The 19936-nt window shown below is 33.1% G+C and overlaps 1 protein-coding gene across 1 annotated transcript; it reads left to right on the top strand.

Annotated features, from left to right (window-relative positions):
• Positions 1-902: 902 nt before the first annotated feature.
• LOC145312272 (uncharacterized) lies at positions 903-19653 on the top strand. The gene is made up of 3 exons (XM_080151512.1): positions 903-1224; positions 2353-2745; positions 17938-19653. Exon 3 carries the CDS (start codon positions 17971-17973, stop codon positions 19525-19527), a length of 1557 nt encoding a protein of 518 aa, XP_080007638.1. The 5' UTR covers positions 903-1224; positions 2353-2745; positions 17938-17970; the 3' UTR covers positions 19528-19653.
• Positions 19654-19936: the final 283 nt, after the last annotated feature.

The following is a 19936-nucleotide window of genomic DNA, read 5'->3' as shown; positions in this document are numbered from 1 at the left end:
CTCTATCTGTCTCTCTCTCTCTCTTTCTTTCTCCCTCATTATAAATTTCTTAGGTAACACAGAAAGATAGGGTTTAAGAATTTATGAGAGAGAGAGAGAGAGAGAATGAGAGGGAGAAAGAGACAGAGAGACACAGAGAGAGAGAAAGAGAGAGTAAGAGAGAGTGAAAGAGAGAGAGAGAAAGATGGACCTCAATTCCAGTGACAGAGAAATAACAGACATCCCTTTTTTTCCCTCAGTCCCCCCTTTCCTCTCAAAAAGACATAATTTCTTCCCTGTATATATATACATTCTATTGTTACAGCATCCCTAACTCTCAATAAGTGATGCTCATTTAGACGGAGGGGAGGTTATATCATTTAGAACGAAAAAAGGGAAAGAAATGTCCAAAGATAGGGGGATGGGGGGAAATATATGACAGTCACAGAACATTGGAAAAAACGGGGACGTGGGGGCAAGAGAGTAGACAAGCCAAGGACCGAGAGAGAGAGAAACGACCAATCGTGTGTCTTTTTGTCAAGTAGGGCCGCTACCCCCATACCTCCCTCTGTTTGGGGCGGGAGAGATGCGGGGTTGGTTAAAGAGGAGTGGGGTTAAATTGGCGGCCACAGTAGAGTACTGCGACAATCTGCAACACTCTCTGAGTGTGGACTGTGTGAGTGCAGTGTGTGTCTGTTGGTGAGCGGTGTGCTTGTTTGGTGGGGCGCGGTAAAGGGACCTTAGGGGGAAGGGGTTAATAAAAGAGTAGTGGGAAAGAAATGGACACTAAAAGAGTATGGGGGGGGGGGTATTTGTGCGACACCTTACTTCTTATTGCGCACCGTCACCCACCCACCCACACAAACACACACACACACAGAATAATTCTGTGTGGCGACATTTATGAATTGCACTGACTTACACTAGTCGGAATAAAGACACTTCGAACGGAAGAACAGACATTTGTTCTGTCATAATTATCCCGATATCACAATTTGTGCACAATTATAGAGTAGCTTCGCTACTAAAAAGTGTTTCATATATACAACAAAACCGGAGTTATATTATTCTTAAAACCGGTTATGGAAAATAGAACTTCATAAATGTGATTTTTACAACATCAAGACTTTTGATATTACATTGTGAAATTTTATCTAGAAATTGTTAGAAAATAAATCCGCAAAATGGAATTACTTTTGCGAACAAATTTTGATATACCTCGCCCTCATTCGGGTTCCTTTGACCGTAAGTATTTTTTATATGAATAATTTTAGAAATCTAAAATTGGCCAATAAAATAGTTATTTTTTGTCATAAGTTTAATTAATTTCATTAATTTCTCTCATTATGCGCCCCTAACATAACGGGGCTCTATATTTAAAGGGACAGAGACGGGCTAAAAGAATAGCCTTAAACCATTTAAAGACTTAAAAATTAAATAAAATAAAGGACCCAGTCGGTTCAGTTGTTATTGAAATAATAAGCTACAGACTACTTTATATAATAGGAAACATATCTTATTCTCTATATATCTATCTATCTAATTATATATATCTCTATATATAAAATTATAATGGATTAAAAGCAGAAAAAAATGCATTTAAGACTATACATTCATACAGTTTGGGCCTTTAAAAGTGAGTGTCTTAAAAAACCACTAATATTTTCACTTTTGTTTTTCCTGTTTATGTACTGATTTAAAGAACTAAAAGAACTGCAATTTTATAAAAATACAGTTTTGTTAACCCCGAGAGGCTAAAAACGTATAATGATTTTTAGATTTTTATTTTCATATTCTTGGAAAATTTGCTCTAATATGATGCTATACATGATTTTTAAGTATCGCTGAGAACCGGTTCTAATCCAGCGGATATCAATCAGTTTGGAAGTCATACTGGAAAATAAGTGATATATATCAAATGGCGGTAATTGTAAATTAGAAAAAGAGATAATTGCTTACAATTGTAATTAAAAGATAATGACATTTTTTTAATTGATTTTTTCATGCTGAATATTAGCTCATTCATTTATAGCAATTGAAAACTTTTTTAATTTAATGAAATTGATACTTAAAAGTAATAAAGTAATAATGTAATTATTTTAGTTATAACTGTTGATTAATTATAATTGTCTGTAATATAATGCTATACATGATTTTTATTTATAGCTGAGAACCGGCTCCAATTTAGCGGGTATTAATCAGTTTGGAAGCCATACTGGAAAATGTTTTCCCAGAATATAACAATTAATCAAAATACAAATCACTGATTTCTAAACTGCTGAAAAGTTAAAGGCAAAGACTTTTTTTGTTGTTGTTGAACTAACCCACCCTATTCAAATATTATTTGTATTTCAATATGCATTCATATTTCAGCCCTGAGCTACCTGTCCCTCTCAGCAGCTGCCAGCAAGGAATCGTCCGCCGCCTCCAGAAACGGTTCCAGATCGCCGCTAGACCAAAATGGATCTGACTCACCCAACTCAGAAAGCCTCCTCCCAACGCGGCTAGACCCCGCAAGTGATTTAATTAATGCCGCATCGGCCCCAGAATCGCTGACGCCCACCGCCGTTTTGACACTGGCCCGCAGTATTTTGGCAGGCAGTCATGCGGTGCCCACACGGCTAAAAATTTTGCTTGACCGTGCGTTTGACCGTTTGTCATCGGAGGAGAGAAATATTGTTTTGACCGCCATCGGAGGAGAGAAATATTGTTTTGACCGCGTGTTCCTGGAACTATGAAGATTACCTTAGAGGATATAAATTAAAGGTAAATAATATTTTTGTTTGCAATTGAACTATCCCTGTCTCTCCTTTGCCAGGAAGGGAGAGGACAATTGGGCTTATTAATATTAGGTGTTTTAGTATGATTTTGGAATATGAAGGGATAAGACAATGAACAAAATTACACTGGTACCCAAAGTTTTATTACCACGTTTCCTTATTCTTTGGCTTTTGATACTTGGTTTGAAACTAACAATGTCCAAACTTTTCAACGAATAATTTAATCTAGAGAAAGAGCAATTTTGCTCCTAATAATTGAAATATAAACGTGTTTAAAACCATATTTTTTTAAAGAATAAATTTGACAACAAAACAAATAATTCACCCCTTTGAATATACATAATTTTTACTGTTATACTGAAGTTTTTAAACAACTCTGAAACCATTTTTAATATGTTGTTTTCCCTTTTTGATAACTCAAATTAGCCTTTTATTATGAATATTCCCTTGTAGTAGATCGACAATATAGGGATAAGACAATGAAAAATAAATTAAAATTCCTTTCACACATATATAAGAGTAATTTAATAATTCATTATTTTGAAAGGTTTTGTGATTTTTAGTAATTTTATGAATCTACCTTCCATCTATCTATTGCAGAATTGGTATTTTTGTTTATAATAATTGGGGGATGTAAACTAATATATTTTTCATTGTCTTATCCCTTAAAATCCCTGAGTTAAGTAGATTAAAACCTTTTCTTTCTTCTGTCAAAACCCACAATCTATCTACTTTTATGTTCTTCCAAGGGTTATATTCAACACAGGTTTGGAAATAAGTTAGGTTTTGTGACATAGCCTAGTAGTGATAAGTTTATACGTTCATCTGTCAGTCTTTCCGATGCTTTGAATGGAGGGAGGGGACATTAGACTGAAAATTATTCTAGTCTCAAAAGTTTTTTTTTTATTTAAGGACTTAAAAATTTATTAAATCTTGATTTGTTTGATTAAACAAAATTATTAGGTTATAAAAGTGTACTTTTTTCATCATTGGAGATGTAAATATTTTTTTTGTTTTCTTATTTTCTGACCTTTAAGAAAGCACTCCTTTAGTCCTTGCAGAAGATAAAAGAGAGAGAATATGGGTCTTGGGAAAATTGATTATGGGAGGGGGGTGCATTCCCCTCCGCGCGTATAAATCAAAGTAAAAATCTGCATAAATCGATATATTATTACTTGGATATTGCACCAGATTTTCATGTACTTTAAAGAAGTGATGCTCGCAGCTGGCTAAAATAACGATACTCCTTATCCATCAGCTTTACCCCATCAACTTCCCTCGACAAACTGGACAATAAATGAGGTCCATGTAAGCAAGCTAAATTGACGACAAATTTACCCCTGTCAATATATCCACGTATATTCTATATTCATTTCTGCATATTATTCAAACATCACAAACTTCACTATTATTATTGAAACACCTTCTCTTGATGATTTGCTATGGTGTCTTTTAGCAAATATGTTATGCGGAAATGTTTGCGCACCATTGATTAGCAATTCTTTTGTAATATGCGAATATACAACTTTTGTTTTCCCTTTTAATATACAGATTATGTTTTCTCATAACCCTTTCTTAGATACTAGCGGCTACGCCACTAGAGGCCTCTAATGATCCTTGAGTAGTTTAATAATGAAAGTTTTAAAAAATTTTGTGGGGGATCATTTTCCCTTAGGGGCGATTTCTTTTGAAGGTTGGTGGTATCCTCCCCCAAAATATTTATAAAACTTCTTTAGACCTATGAGAAGTTACACTGAAAAGGAGAACCATACCGGTTTAGTGGTTAGCGAGATCCTTCGGTACAAACAGACAGACATCGTTCTACTTTGTATTATAGATATATTAAATTTTCCTATGAAAAAGGCCTTTGAAAAGTAAATAAAAAATGTACACTACAAGAATGACTCAAAACTATTATCTTGGAAAACCCAAATGATTACAACGTGGTGGTTTAAGTTTGTTTAACTATATATAATTTTAAGATATGCAATATTTTTGCCATCTAATATCATTTTCTTAGTAAAATAGTGAGTCAGTTAGGGTGTACATTATACATAAGCTCTAAAGGAATGTTAATTAATGGATTTTTCCTTTCTTGTTGTTCTTAATTTAATTTTTTGCTCTAATTAAACAATGACAAAAGGCAATTTAAGTTTTTTTTACCTCTTTAAGACAGATAGCTAATATGTAGATATCAAGAAAGATAGATATACAGACAACATAGCATAATTAATTTATAAAAATTGTGTCTTGTTTCAACTTAAACAATTACCTAACCATTGCGGGGTTCATAGACATCATTATATTAATAATAATCACAGCAGAAAAGCAAGTTCTTCTCATATAAAATCAGCTGTGATTTTACTGTACTATAAAGTTTCGGGAACTGCATTAAAAACCAACAAAAAGCACTGGGAAAACATTGTTTCATACCAAGGACAATTTTGTTCGACTTTGCAGGGAAAAATGAAACAGTAAATTGTTATTCATAACCTAATAATTGCCCGTTGAGGTCTGAAGTGAACATAGTCATTCGATATATAATATACAAGGATATTATGACAGGGGTAAAAATGTCATCAATTTAGCTTGCTAACATAGACTCCAGTAGAAGGAGAGGGGACTTGGTAAAGGGGGTGAAAGGGTGGGATAGTTATTTTAGCCAGCTACAAGTTTTACTTTGATAATCTGGTGTATGATCCAAGTAATAATAAATCCATTCCTTTTTTTTCAAATTCTGCCTTTAAGAGATATAAAAAAGCTACTTATATATCTTTAAATGCTTGCAATTAAAGTCTTGAAAAATGATACTTGGTCGTGTTTTTTGTTGCTATTTTTTCAATCAATTACAATATATGCGGGATTTCCGCCAGGGAACATTTATCCTGGGAAAAAAAGACCATTTTTCTGCACTCTTATACTGGCATGTTAAAAAAATGCTAATGGCTAATTCTTTTGTGTGTGTATGTGTGTGTGTGTGTGTGTCTGTGTGTTTGAAGCCATATGACACATGAATATCTGTCATTGTCTTGTAAGACATTAATTTCTATCTTTCTATCTCTGGATATCTAGCTAGCGAGCCTGCTAGCTATCTGTCTTCTAAATTACTTTAGTGTTGTGGTAACTTTTTATGTCTTAATCTTATTTTAGACAAAAGGAACTATTTTTAGCTAGAAATAAGTTTGATCAAATCTAAAAGGGTTACCCTAAACATAAAAAAATCCAATTTTACAGATTTAGTTTGTTGTAGATGCGCTACTTATTGACATAATAATTAGTTGATTATTAGCAAAATTCTGTAAAAAGGGGCGAAATTTTCCCGCGATTAATCTTGGACAAATTATTCTGTGATCTGTCACATTGGATATATCATTACTTGGAGGTTGCACCAGATTTTCTTGTACTCTAATAAAGCCATACTCGTTGCTGGCTAACGAGACCCAAATCTATCTTCTTACCCCATCTCCTCCCTTTTTACTGAATGAAAAAGATGACCACTAAATGAGGTCCATGTTAGCAACCTTAATTGATGACAAATTTTCCCCTGTTAACATATCCTCGTATATAATATCCATTTTCTGTGATCTGTCACATACACAAATTATCAACTCCACAATTTTTTTTAAAACAAGGAAAATTATGGCCATAAATAGTGCAGCAATAACAAGTTATCAACAGAAAAAAGGCATAATAGAGAACATTAAAGTATTATACAGTAAGATAACTTGTTTGATACGCGAAAATTTTTGGGTTTTTAAATCTTCAAAACTTGTAAAATATAAGCAAATTTTTCTCTTTTCCTAAAACACTTTTTAGCAAGTTTAAAGGAACACGGACGTTTCAATCATAAAAATAATCAATTTTCATTTTTTCTGCTAATTTACCCCTTGGTGCGATAAATATGTGTAATTATGTTGGATATAACTGATATTGATAAATTAGGAAACTTATAAGTGAAAATTAAGCAATTAGTAATAATAACATGTACATGTATACAAAATCATAACCCGTGAAAATATTAAAGTTTTTTAATCGAGTGCAGATACTCCCTATATAACGTACTACTGTCTGTTTGTCCATAAAGATCTTTCTAATCGCTAAAACTTTAAGGCTGTTTTTGCTTCTTTTTGGGAAAAACAGCCTAAAACCTGTTCAAAACCCTAAAACCCAACATTTTTTCGTTCAGTCTTAGAGGACACGCCGTTTTTTCAACTTTTTAGAGGGGTAGGGGCGTTTCATGGGTCATTGTTAGGTCAAGTTTGCCTTATATATCCCTCCCTTGGGGGCTAGGTGCGCAGACGCTAATTTGTCCAAAGAAATAGATAAAAGTTAGCCCGAGGAAGTTTAATAAACAAGCCAGCCAGATATCTTTTATAATTTTACATTATTATAGTACGGTAATATCACTCTAAAAAAAAGTTTAGGTCAAATGCCAGTACAATAAATTGAGGTTGGATCTTTTAATCTGGGAAAGAGGGGACATTGTTTAATGATACCGTTTTCTTAATTTTTGGCTCAACAACTTTGAGGACTTTTATTGAATTTTAATTGGTTGGTACATTAAGTTGAATGTCCAAACGTTTCAACCACTAATTATAATTTACAGAAAGGGTAATTTTGTGTAACATCAATGAGGGATATACATCATTTTAAAGGCCATTGTCTTATCCCTTTAGATCCTTGGTAAAACTTTTTAAATTTTTGAAGATTTTTTTACAGTGATTGTTTAGTATATGATTGTATCTTACTATAATATATATGGGGAGGGAGATAAATATCTATATATATAGAATATAGATTGGTGATTTATATATCTATGGACAAGGGGCCTATATATACTTAATATATATTGATAGAAATTGTCCAGTTTTTATCGGAGAAAATTCTCCAAGAAAAAAATCCATCAAATTTAGATTTAGTATTTTTAGGGTTTTTTAAGGGATAAGACAATGAATTATAATTTTTTTTGTACATCTCTTATCTTTAGTATACAATTATTGGTTGAAAAATTAGGACTCTTTGAACCAAGCAATCAAAATTAATTATTTTTGTTTTTGTGTGAAGAAAATTCTCGAATGGGCTTTTGACCGTTTTTTATATTAACTTGTGCCCTTTTCTCTATATTTTCTCCTTTTATCTCCTCTATCTATCTTTCTATCTACTTTTTTCCACCTCCCAAAACCATCTGCCCCCCCCCCCCCAACGTTTTCCGCCAGCCATATAGAATTTTGTAGGCGTGTTCCTAATTTATTAAAATTGCCTGTTTTTTTCGTCTATCACCGTTTCAAATCTTGCACCAAGACACACAGTTTTAGTAGCGAAGCTGCGCTATATCTTACCGAACGTCCGTTTGTCCGTTTAAATTAGTAAAATAGTAGTTTTGAAACATGAATTGCTATATTCTATCTATCTAGCTATCTAAACAGTTAGATAGTTAGTTCAGTATCTATCTAAATATCCAGACATATAGATAGATAGTGTTTGGCTATCTATCTAAATGGCAAGCATAGATAGATAGTTAGTTTGCTATATATCTAGATATCCAAAAAGACAGATAGATAGTTAGTGTATGCTATCTATCTAAATGGCAAGCATATAAAAGACATAATAAGGATCTCTCTCTCTTCATGACGACCTTAATTGCTATTCTCATTACGGCGTCCATGTTACATGTGTGTGTTTGTGTGTGTGTGTAAGTGATACCAAAATAGACCAAGCAGTTTGCTTGTTAAGCACAGGCAAAAATCACTCTAAAAAGTTTTATTATCCAAAAAGAATTTAAATATATTTTTTTGTAATAATATTTTATTATTCTTACACTAACATTTTCTATAACAAATTCAATAGGTATAAATTTGATTTTTAAAAAACAAGAAATTAAAAATTCAAAGTTTTTAAGAGTGAATTTTAAAGCGACTAACAAGCAAAAGAGGACCATATAAATATCATAAGTGAAGTGTTCATTCTTTTCTGCCAATAATTTATTGATACTACTATCAGCTATATATTTCAAGAAATAATAGTGTATAGTAGTTTATTGTTCTTTCTTTAATTTTCTTCAGTATTTCTGTGCATAGTTATAATATTGACCTTATTTATTGGTCAGTTCGTTCTTCCAGTAGTAGGGGATGAGATTGGATAAAGGGAATAGATGTAGGGTATCGTTATTTTAGCTAGCTGTGAGGTTTACTTTATTAGAGTTCATGAAAATCTAGTGCAACATTACGAGAACACCTATGTACATATATACTATAACTATCGCCGTAACCACTAAATTTAACGTTAATGAGACAGTTTTCTTTTTTCTAAACTTAAATTTATGATTAACTATCGCTGAGCTACAAGTGGTTGTGACTAAATAACTGCCAAAATATTGCGTTTTCTGCAGTTATTTTATCAATATAAGACTGTCTACATGGGGATGTTTCAGAGATCTTAAGGGATAGGACAATTAACGATATATTGATGTACATACCCGATAATGATAAACAAAACTACTCCTTTTTTAGATTAAAATTATTGGTTGCAAAATTTGGACACTACTATCAAGGAACCAACCAATTAAGATTGAATAAAAGTGCCCAAAGGTTTTGAGCTACAGAAAAACTTTGGGTACCAGTGTAATTTACAGTCCAATGTCCCCTCCATTCCTGAGTTGTCTAAAGAGTTGCTACGCTCATAAAACATTATATCTGGACTTTTTCATTGTATTTTTCATTGATAATTTACTAAAAGTTTTATAATTAACACAAAATATTTTTTAAAAATTTATTTCAAACTAACATTTATTATCTTATTTTGTTAAATAACGTTGATTTTATAGCAGGTATCATCAATTAATCTATTAAATTTTCAACCATTAATTAATACACCAAAGCAGCACTATAGCTTGCAATGACAGTAATTTAAAGATAATTATTCAAACACAAAATGTTGACAAAAACGTATTTTTCCACGTTTTTATCAATACACATTGTTTAGAAATATTATTTATAAAGCATAGCTACTTTATAGTTGGATTTATATGTCTATTTGTCATTTGAACAAGGCATACACTAGCCCCCAAAGTTTTACTATAACGTTTTATTATTTGTTCGCTTAAAACTTTGGAGACTTTTATTGAATTTTGACTGGTAGATTCATTAAATTGAGTGTCCAACGTGTGAACCAATGATTTTAATCTAATGAAGGGGTAATTTTGTGTATCATCATTGGAGAAGTAAATATATTATTGGCCATCGTCTTATCCCTCTTAAGACTCCTTTTTTCAAAGTTACCATCAAAATGATGATAACAAAACATTATAATAAAGTATTTTTTGTAACTTAACCTTTTAAAAAGCCCTAAAATTTCCCAAAATTAAGTAAAAATTGTCTGTTTTTCTGCCTTTATCGATTATGCATAATGATTTTTGTACTCAATAAATTATGTTTAAATTATAGATTCGTGAGATTTAGATCAAACACTTTTATGCCACTAAAAGCAGCAAAAAACGCTAAAATTACAAATCTTCAATTTTGGAAAATGAAGAAACGTCATCTAGATATATTATTAACCAACGTACTAGCTGAAAAATACGTTTTTAGCGACAGAAGAAAAAAGTTGATCAAAATCTTTAAAACTTTGCTATTTTTTTATGTATATACAAATTCAATAGCCAATATGATAATAATTGTTTATCGCATCGTATTATAGACAGCTTTCCGCGGATATTAAAATGGGAAATTAAAATTAAAACTAGTTTTGTTTGCCTCGGGGTATTAATTTTATGATTTATATTTTAATATTCATGGAAAATTGTCTGTAATACCGTGCTTTCAAAGAGCTTTCACTATGGCTGAGAACTGGTTCTAATCCAACGGATATTAATCGGTTTCGGAGCCATACTGGAAAAGCAATTTTGTCCACCTGGTTTGCATGTTTATGGGGGGGGGGGGGGAAACTTAACCAGCCAATAAAAAAACCATTACAGCTGAGAATGGGGGTGCTCTGAAAATTATATTAGGGGGGGGGGGGGGGCGGGGGGTATTAATAAAAAGGGGGGTATAACTGCTTATATAGCCCATATAAAGTTTATATGAAACATTAATAAACCTACACAATATGTAATAGTTTTAAGTTATTATCTATAGAGGGTTAAAATACGATATAGAGATATTATCTGCTAAATAAAAGTATTAGAATGTCATATATAGTGACTTATTGACAAAACCTGCTATAAATTCATCTTATTAGCTTGCTATTGCTGCGCTACTTGTAGACATTTTAAAAATTGTGAACTTTTGTCTCAAAATTGCCACACCCATTTTTACACCGTCTTTATGAACATCATTTTCTATCTATCTACCTATCTTTATTATCTATCTTTTATAGCCTTCTTTACACTGTCTTTATGAATATTATTTTCTATCTATCTACCTATCTTTATTATCTATCTTTTATAGCCTTCTTTATACTGTCTTTATGAATATAATTTTCTATCTATCTATCTATCTTATTAACTATCTTTTATAAACTGTTTTACACCATTTTTATAGATATTGTTTTCTTCTTTTAAGAACCTTTAATATCATGTTTTACACTTAATATTTTTTGGAATATCTACCTTGCTATCTTGGTATCTATCTATATATCTATCTAGCTGTCTATCTTGGTATCTATCTATCGAGCTGGCTATCTTGGTATCTATCTATCCTAACCTAAAATAAATCCAAAATAAATGCAACTCAGCGCACGATTACACACACCCACACACACATGCACATGCTCACACATGCACATACACACACTCACACATATGCACCAAAAAACGTCTGATCCTATGATATTACACAATGTACTTAAGGTCAAAAATCCGTCTCTCACTTTTAGAACAATCAAAAATAAAATTTAATCTTAAAATTTTTATTAAAAACCATAAAATTAACACCAGTTTTAATCTTCTACTTTTTCATTTTAATATTCGTGAAAATCTACCGATAATATTATGCGATAAAGAGCTTTAATGGAGAAATGATTGATTTATTTTACCTCTACTAGGTCCTAATAACCAATCCCAGAACGTGGGTCAAATCAAAATTATAATTTCGCCAAATTGATAAAAAAAATGGGTTAGTTCGAAGACAAAAGTAAAAAGTCATTGCCCAAAAAAAAGCATATAAAACGCGCCATTTTTGCGGCGACCTTTTGTTTTAGAATTGCTATTATGGATTAAATAAAAGGGAAATGAAAATCGAATAGATCACAATTCTTGAAAAAAAATCAAAAAGGTTATTACATGTATTTAGTCTCGGAAAATTCCTTGAAAAATTATCATATTTGAAAATGAAAACGAACATAATCAAAATCCATTAAACGTATCCAAAGTTTTGACGCCAACGTGTTCATAAAACTTTGGGTACCAGTGTAATACACAGTCTAATGTCCCCTCCCTCCCAAACTTAGTTATAGAGAATCTACGATACCCAAAAAAACTTATTTAAACATAAAATTATGCATAAGTATATATACTTAAGTCAAATGGCATATCTATAAAATCTTAAATTTGTCTTAGGAGCTAGGGAACCTGTTTTAAAATACATATATTTTTCAACCTGCCGCCGATTTTAAAGCAAGTTAAGGCCATTTATATATATATTATATACATAAATATATGTAGTAAATTATTACGGCCACCATAAAAATGTCACCAAGGGGCGTGGGGGGAAGGATGTGAAGGGGTCCATATTGAAAGATCAAACATAAAGATAACCAAATACTGGCTTCCTATTGGTTGATTGGGTGACATTGTTGAATGCTGGCCTCTGATTGGTTGACGGATGCCAAGCAGATGACAATATTTTAAACATATGTGTTTGCCTTATTAGTATTCTATATTTGACTTTCATTATCTATAAGGGGGGAAGCAATCTTTTGGGGGAATAAATTATAAAAAGAAGAAGAACACGGATAGAAAATGGATAGAAAATAAGATAGAAAATGGATAGCAAATAAGATAGAAAATGGATAGAAAGATAGAAAAAAAGACACACGAAAATTTGTGACCACAAGTTATAATGCATAAGATGCTATAGGGCATAAGTGTGTGTGTGTGTGTGTATGTGTGTGTTAGAGAGTGTAGGAATGGGTACAAAAAATTGAGGAGGGGGGGTCAACTAAAGTTGAGCCAGACTGCTTGAATAGATAGATAGATACAGGCTTCACAGCATGATGCATAGATAGATAGTTATGAATGCCCCCAACTTGGTTGGAGAGAAAGTGTCTCTAGAGTCTAAACACATTTAAAGCTGGTTTTAAACATTCATGCCATCTCTCTCTCTCTCTCTCTCTCTCTCTCTCTCTCTCTTTCTAACATCTAAAATATGGCCACTAATATTCAAAATATCATGCTAAAGTCACATTTTAACTTTAACTAAAATATTATTTAATGATTATTTGATTATACGTTTTTTTTACAAGTTTGCCCTTATATTTTTTCGGAATAAACCATTTTTTGTGATTTATTATTATAAGGGTACCTTTTTATTTATAAAAATGATTTTCTATGCTACAATATATCTCTTTATCTAAATACTAGCGACTGCGCAACTAGCATCTATGAATAGCCTAAAACCATGTTAAGACTAATTTAAAATAAAACATTATCCTGGGCCAATTTAAAGTTCTCTAAAATGAAAAGTTCAACCGGTCGAGCAGTTATAGAAATCTTAAGCTACAGACAAAAAACGTTCTACTTTATTTTGTAGGATATCCATTTTATTTTTAGATATTTTTTGAAATAATTATCTATCTTACTATCTATTGTAAGGTTACTATGACTATATCTCTTGCTATCTTCCTAGTTAATGGTAGCAAATGGGATGATAAAGCCTTAAAAAATTAACATTGTTCACAGAAATATTCTTTAGGGATCTTAAGGGATAAGACAATGGAAAATGAATTAATATACATCCCCAGTAATGTTAAAAAGATACCCCATCTGTAGATAAATATTATTGGTTAAACAAGTTTGATCTAATCAGTAACAATGCAATAAAAGCAGATTATGGTTTTTGAGCTAACTAATAAGATAATGCGGTCTTTAAAACTTTGGGTACCAGTATAATTTACCATCTAATGCCCCCTCCCTCCCTGAATATTATTACATCATAACTAAGAAAAAAAAGAGTGGAGGAGGGTTCTAAAAAGGGAATGGTAAGTGAGGGGTTTTTGAAGGTTAGGAATGTTTTAAGAAGGGCTGGGGGCAATTTATGTTACAGGCTTTCAAGCCTTATTCATCTTTAATTCATGGATTAAGGGGCCTTTAGATATAAATATTCTAACATTTTTTGGCAATTTCTCTTGGGAGGGTGGTGGAACCCTCCCCAACAATAGTTATAAACCTTCCGTAAACCTGTGAAAAGCTACCCTGTAAATGGAAACTATTTCGGTTTAGCGGTTTCAAACATTTTCATTGCCATTACCTTTCCCCTGACATCCATCATTTATGATTTTATTCATAACTAAATTATGCAAAATCATCCCAAGAAAATTCAGGAAATGAAGGCATAGGACAATGGGCGTTGAATTATTCTTCCCCCTTTTAAAATCGATGTGTTAAATATTTCTTCTAATATAAGGGACATGCAAAGAATGATTTTGATCAATTTTAATTTTCATTAACACCCCCCCCCCCCGCCCCCCATCCCTGCGATAAATTTGAATGTATAATGGTATTATTTATTCATTTTTATGTCGACATTTGTTAACATTTAAATTCATATCAATATGACAGCAATACAGGAGGGAGGGGACGTTGTTCTGTAAATTACACTAGTCCCCAAAGTTTCATTATAGTTTTTCTTATTCGTTGGCTTCACAACTTTGGGAGCTTTATTGAATTTTGATTGGTTGGTTTATTAAGTTTAATGTCTAACCGTTTCAGCCACTAATTGTAATTTACAAAAGGAGTAATTTTGTGCATCATCATTGAGGATGTACACCAGTTAATGTTTGTTTTAAATCTAATAATAAACAAGGAATTTCAAGTTATTGTATCGCAGAGCCAAACTCCATACATTATGGAGTCGCCTCGCCACTTGTAATGAGGAAAAAAGTTTAACTACGATGATTTTTGAGTTTTAATTATACATCTTTTAACAAACAATACAGCTTTTTAAATAATGTCATGTCTTTAAATTTAATTAAAAGTCATCGTTTTTTTACTATTTTTTGTCAAATTTTAAATGTCTTATCTCAATTTTCTATCTATTTCATTGTTATCTAACTTTTAAAACTTCTAAAACAAGTTTGTAATTATCAAAATTGTAATTAGGCGTGAAGCTTTTCTATAATTTTGATTTTATACTTTATACACATTTTTATGTCTTTTTCATTCGAATTTTATAGAGGTATCCAAAGTTCTTAGGTTAGCGAATGCGAAAACAGTATAATTTATTATCACTGTTATTTTATAAGAAATGTATAGAATTTGTTATTGCTGCGTTGTTTATGAACATTATTAGACTTGTTTTTTGAGTCTCATAATAATTTAGGCTGTAATAATGGATATATTATTACTTGGATCTTACACCAGATTATTATGTACTCTAATAAAGTGAAACTTAAATCGGGCTAAGATAACTGCCTCCCTCTTTACTCCATACCCTTTTTCCTGCTGGATGAATGAACTGACCAATAAATAAGTTCCATTTTATCCCTGACATAATATCCATGTAACATACATTGTTTTCTGTTGTGCTGTCGCAATTTATGGTTTTTATGATTATAATTGTAATTAAAAAATTAAAGTACACCTATTAAGAGTGCTAAAGTAGCTATTTCATTTTCAGGCATGGATAAGACAATGGCAGATAAATTAATGTACATCCCCAGTGATTATGCACAGAATTATCCCTTTTGTAAATTCCAACTTGAGGTCGAAACGTTTGGACCAAAGTTGTTGAGCAAAAGAATAAGAACGTTATTTTAAAACTTTGGAGACTAGTTTAAAAAATAGCCAAATTTGCTCCCTTATTGTAAATAAAATTATCTATGTCTATTTTATAAATCATTAAAGGCTTAAAAGATATTAAATTAAGTAAAAAAAAATTTCTTAAATTATTAAATCAATACTGGTTCATTTTAATCAATATAAAACAAGAAAATTGGTCAATTAAAGTAATTTTACTTTTTTTTTCAAATCTTTTTTATCTCTCTTTCTTACTTTTTAGGAGCGAAGCTACTCTGTATCTTGGCTGTGTCCATCTTTACGTCAATTTCTCTGTTTATTATATATTCTTTGTTTACCAGATTAATTTTTAATAAAATGAAAGATTTCGTGAATTTTTAATATGAAAAAATATGAATAAGATATCATATTATTTTGAAAAGGGGAAGCAAAAAGTGAAATTCATATTTTAGAATTAAATTTTCATATCAACCGGACTTTCTATTCCCTTAGGAGTAAGAATATGTTAATGTTATATTACATTTTTTTATATTTTATTTTCATTTAAAGAGAAGGGTTAAAAAGTATCATTTTGAACAGATATTATCAACAAAACACAGATTTTTAAGTATAATAATCGTTGTATAAAATTTTAAATCGTGTAACTATTTAAAAAGCTTCAAGCTTAATACCTTAATCTGAAATCAGTTGCCCAGTCAAGCGCATGAAAATACGGATCATCAAAAAGACATACATGTACATATTTTATTGAATTTAGAAATATATATTTAAAATCTATGTTATAGGTATTTTTAGGGGCTGTTTTTTTGTTTGGTTTTTAAATCATATTTTTCAATACTTGATACTGGTTTTAAGTGGCGTGCAAAGGGTTTTTCGGAGGGGGGGGGGGGGTCAAATCCATATAAGGACTGAGAATAATGAATTAAAATTTGAATTATATGATATATTGTTTCATTTGATATGATTGATAAAGCGAATATTGCTTCAAGTAAAATTTAAGTCATGACACCCCAAACCCATCCCATGCGTTAATTAAAACTATGGACGGGCAATACCATTTCTAATCCCTCCCCCTCCTAACCTCCCCAGAAATGCAGGGTTTAAAGAATAAAAAGACAACTAATAATAATCAGGGATCTAAAGTGATAAGATAATGGCCGATAAATTGATATACATCCTCAATTATGATAAACAAAATTAGGTACATTACAATTAGTGGTTGAAACTAAAATTAATGAACCAACTAATCAAAATTCAATAAAGTCTTCAAGGTTAATAAGCCAACGAATAAAAAAAAGTTATAATAAAACTATGGGGACTAGTGTAATAAACAGCCCATTGTCCCCTCCCTTACATATTAACGAAAAATAAAATAATTTTCCATGAAACATATCCCTAATTCCCTGGTTAATAATATTAATTTTGTCCATTGGCAAACACTCCTTCATTACTACCAGGGACACTAGGGATATGACAATGGATGTAAAAATATTTTCCCATTTGTTATATCCCTTACCAAAGAAAAAGGGCCCTGTTCATTACACTTTCCCTAAAGTTTTGGCTTAATTTCTTTGGGGACTGAATTTGAATTAGTTGTTTCATTAAGTTGAGTGTCCAAACGTTGCAACCACTAATTATAATCTACAGAGGGGGTAATTTTAGGTATAATCATTGGGGATGTACATCAATTTATCAGCCATTGTCTTATCCCTTAAGATCCCTTATCCATTTAATTATTGCATATATGCCCCCAAGTAATTTCAAGTATCACCATTAAAAATTTATTATCACACAAAACAGTAAAAAAAAACAATGTTATATTTAGACAGTTTTTGTGGATTAAATTGGACATGGCTAAAATACTACCCTATTCTAAGCATTACAACTAGAAACCTGTATCTACCAAATGACGCTATTTTATATTGTTGTAGTTTTATTGCAACATAATATTGTATATATCACCTTTTAGCCTATTAATTTATGCATTCCATAGGCCCTCTCACTCTTTCTCTCTCTCTCTTACACACACACACCTTCTCTCTATCTCTATATCTATCTATCTAAAACCAAACAGCCCTTCATTTCCTTAAATAATAAAATTTCAATATTAGGAAATTTTAATGATGAAAAAAAATCATTATTTATAATTTACACTAACACTAATAAAACAATAGGTGGCTTTTTGGCTATCTTTCTATCTACCTAACTAACTATATATCTCTATTTCAGGACGCTAATGGAGTTCCGCTAGACCGCTGGACTATGTGCACCAAGGGTGAGGAGACCCTACTCCTGCACCAATTCTTGGCCTTCACTGAGACCCGCACCATCACCCAACAGCTTATCCTGCAAGATCTGGCGGACAGAAGCCTTGTTCCCCCCGTTTCTCACTCCCTGCCAACTACTTCTAGCTCATCAAATATTTCTCATGATGATATTAAGGACAAACCAGAGCTTGATAACAATGATAGTGATGAAGTTGTTAATATTGATGATGATACTAAACATCAACCTTCCCCAAAAGAATCTCTCCTGAAAATGGTCTCCAGCCATAAATTGTACAACCGCCAGCCTGACATGTCCCCGCCACGGCGACCGGCATCAAATGCCTCTGAAGAAGGCCGTATGCGAAGCAGCAGCCCGTTGTCATACAACGCCCGCCGATCCGTGTCACCCCTCAGCACTAGCTCAGCAAAGGAGAATATGTTTTCCCGCCGCCTTTCAAGTGGAATTCCGCTGCCGCCGTCCAGCACTATGGCAGGTATTCCACAGCTGCCTGGCCTGCCGCCTGGCTTTCCCATGTTTCCCTTTCACGGCCTGCCGGCCGCCGTTTCGCTGCCACAATCTTCAATAGCCTCGCCCACATTTGTGCCAAGTTCTAATGCTGATAACGGCGCTTTGAATCTGTCGCGGCTGCCAAACGGCCACGAAAATAGCAGATCTAGCTTGATTATGGATAGGTCAAGCAGCCCGGCGGATTCCAGCAGAGATTCTCCCTCCCGCAGACGCAATTCAACCGACAATAGCGGCGACAAGCGCAGCCAGCTGCCCGATGATTTGGGCATCACGTTTGTCAGTCCCTCCACCGGCAAGAAGCGAGTCCAATGCAACGTTTGTATGAAAACTTTCTGCGATAAGGGTGCACTGAAAATTCACTTTTCAGCCGTACATCTGCGCGAAATGCACAAGTGCACAGTGCCCGGCTGCAATATGATGTTCAGCAGCCGTCGCAGCCGCAACCGCCACTCGGCCAACCCCAACCCGAAGCTGCACACGCCAACAGTGAAACGCCGCATTTCTCAAACGGATGGCCGCACCCATCCCGGCCCAATCACACCCCTCATCCCTAAAGAGCCATCCCACCAAAAGTCTCAAAAAGAAAATTTTGGTAGCTTACAAAATTTGCCAGCCGGCTTTCCGCCCGCAGGGCTGCCCTTCCCCGGCCTGCCCGGCTTCAACCCCTTCCTGCCGCCCGACCTTAAAAGCCTGCAAGCCGACCTTCAACGTATTTCCGACCTTCATAAATTATACAACAATGGTGCTGCAGCCGCCGCCCCTCTGGACCTTGAGAGCTTGAAAAACCGGGCAGCCGCTATGGCCAGCCTGTCTGCGGCGATGAACGCGGCGCAAGAAGACGGTAACCGCAAACGCAAGAGCCAGAACCCGACAAAACGGCCGCATCTGGATTTGGGCGATGATATGGCGGGGGTGGAACATGTGTCCTCTGACAGTGCTAGTGACGAGGGATTCCCTGATCCTATGATGGACAATGATGATGATGATATTGACAGCATCAGCGTGGATGATGATCAAAATTAGACATCTAGACATCCAGACAGATAGAAAATTGGCTATCTTCACTTAAACCTCATAAAAACTATATTATATGTTAAAGGAATTGTGAACTTTATATTTCTTTCAATTAAAGTGATCCTGAACTTTATTTTGATAGATTAATTCAAACAATCCTTATTCAGTGCTTCAAAACAACGAAATTTTGTCTTGACTTAATATAAAACTAAAAAAAGGACTTCTTTTAAATTCTAAAAAGTCCTTAAAAGTCTTTCCCTAGATAAAATTTCACTAAAAAAATATCTGTAATAATTTGTGTCAAATTTAATGTTATAAATTTATGTTGTGCATTTAGGAAATGCTTTTTTGGTTACTTAATACTTGATTCAGCCACTAAAATGGTTTTCAGAGCTGCTTAAATGTTCCAAAAAGCATG

Source organism: Acartia tonsa, chromosome 2, assembly GCF_053477335.1.
Source record: "Acartia tonsa isolate MP-2025a chromosome 2, ASM5347733v1, whole genome shotgun sequence".
Lineage (NCBI taxonomy): Eukaryota > Metazoa > Arthropoda > Copepoda > Calanoida > Acartiidae > Acartia > Acartia tonsa.
The sequence above is the reverse complement of the archived record's forward strand: the minus strand, read 5'-3'. Positions and strand labels throughout refer to the sequence as shown.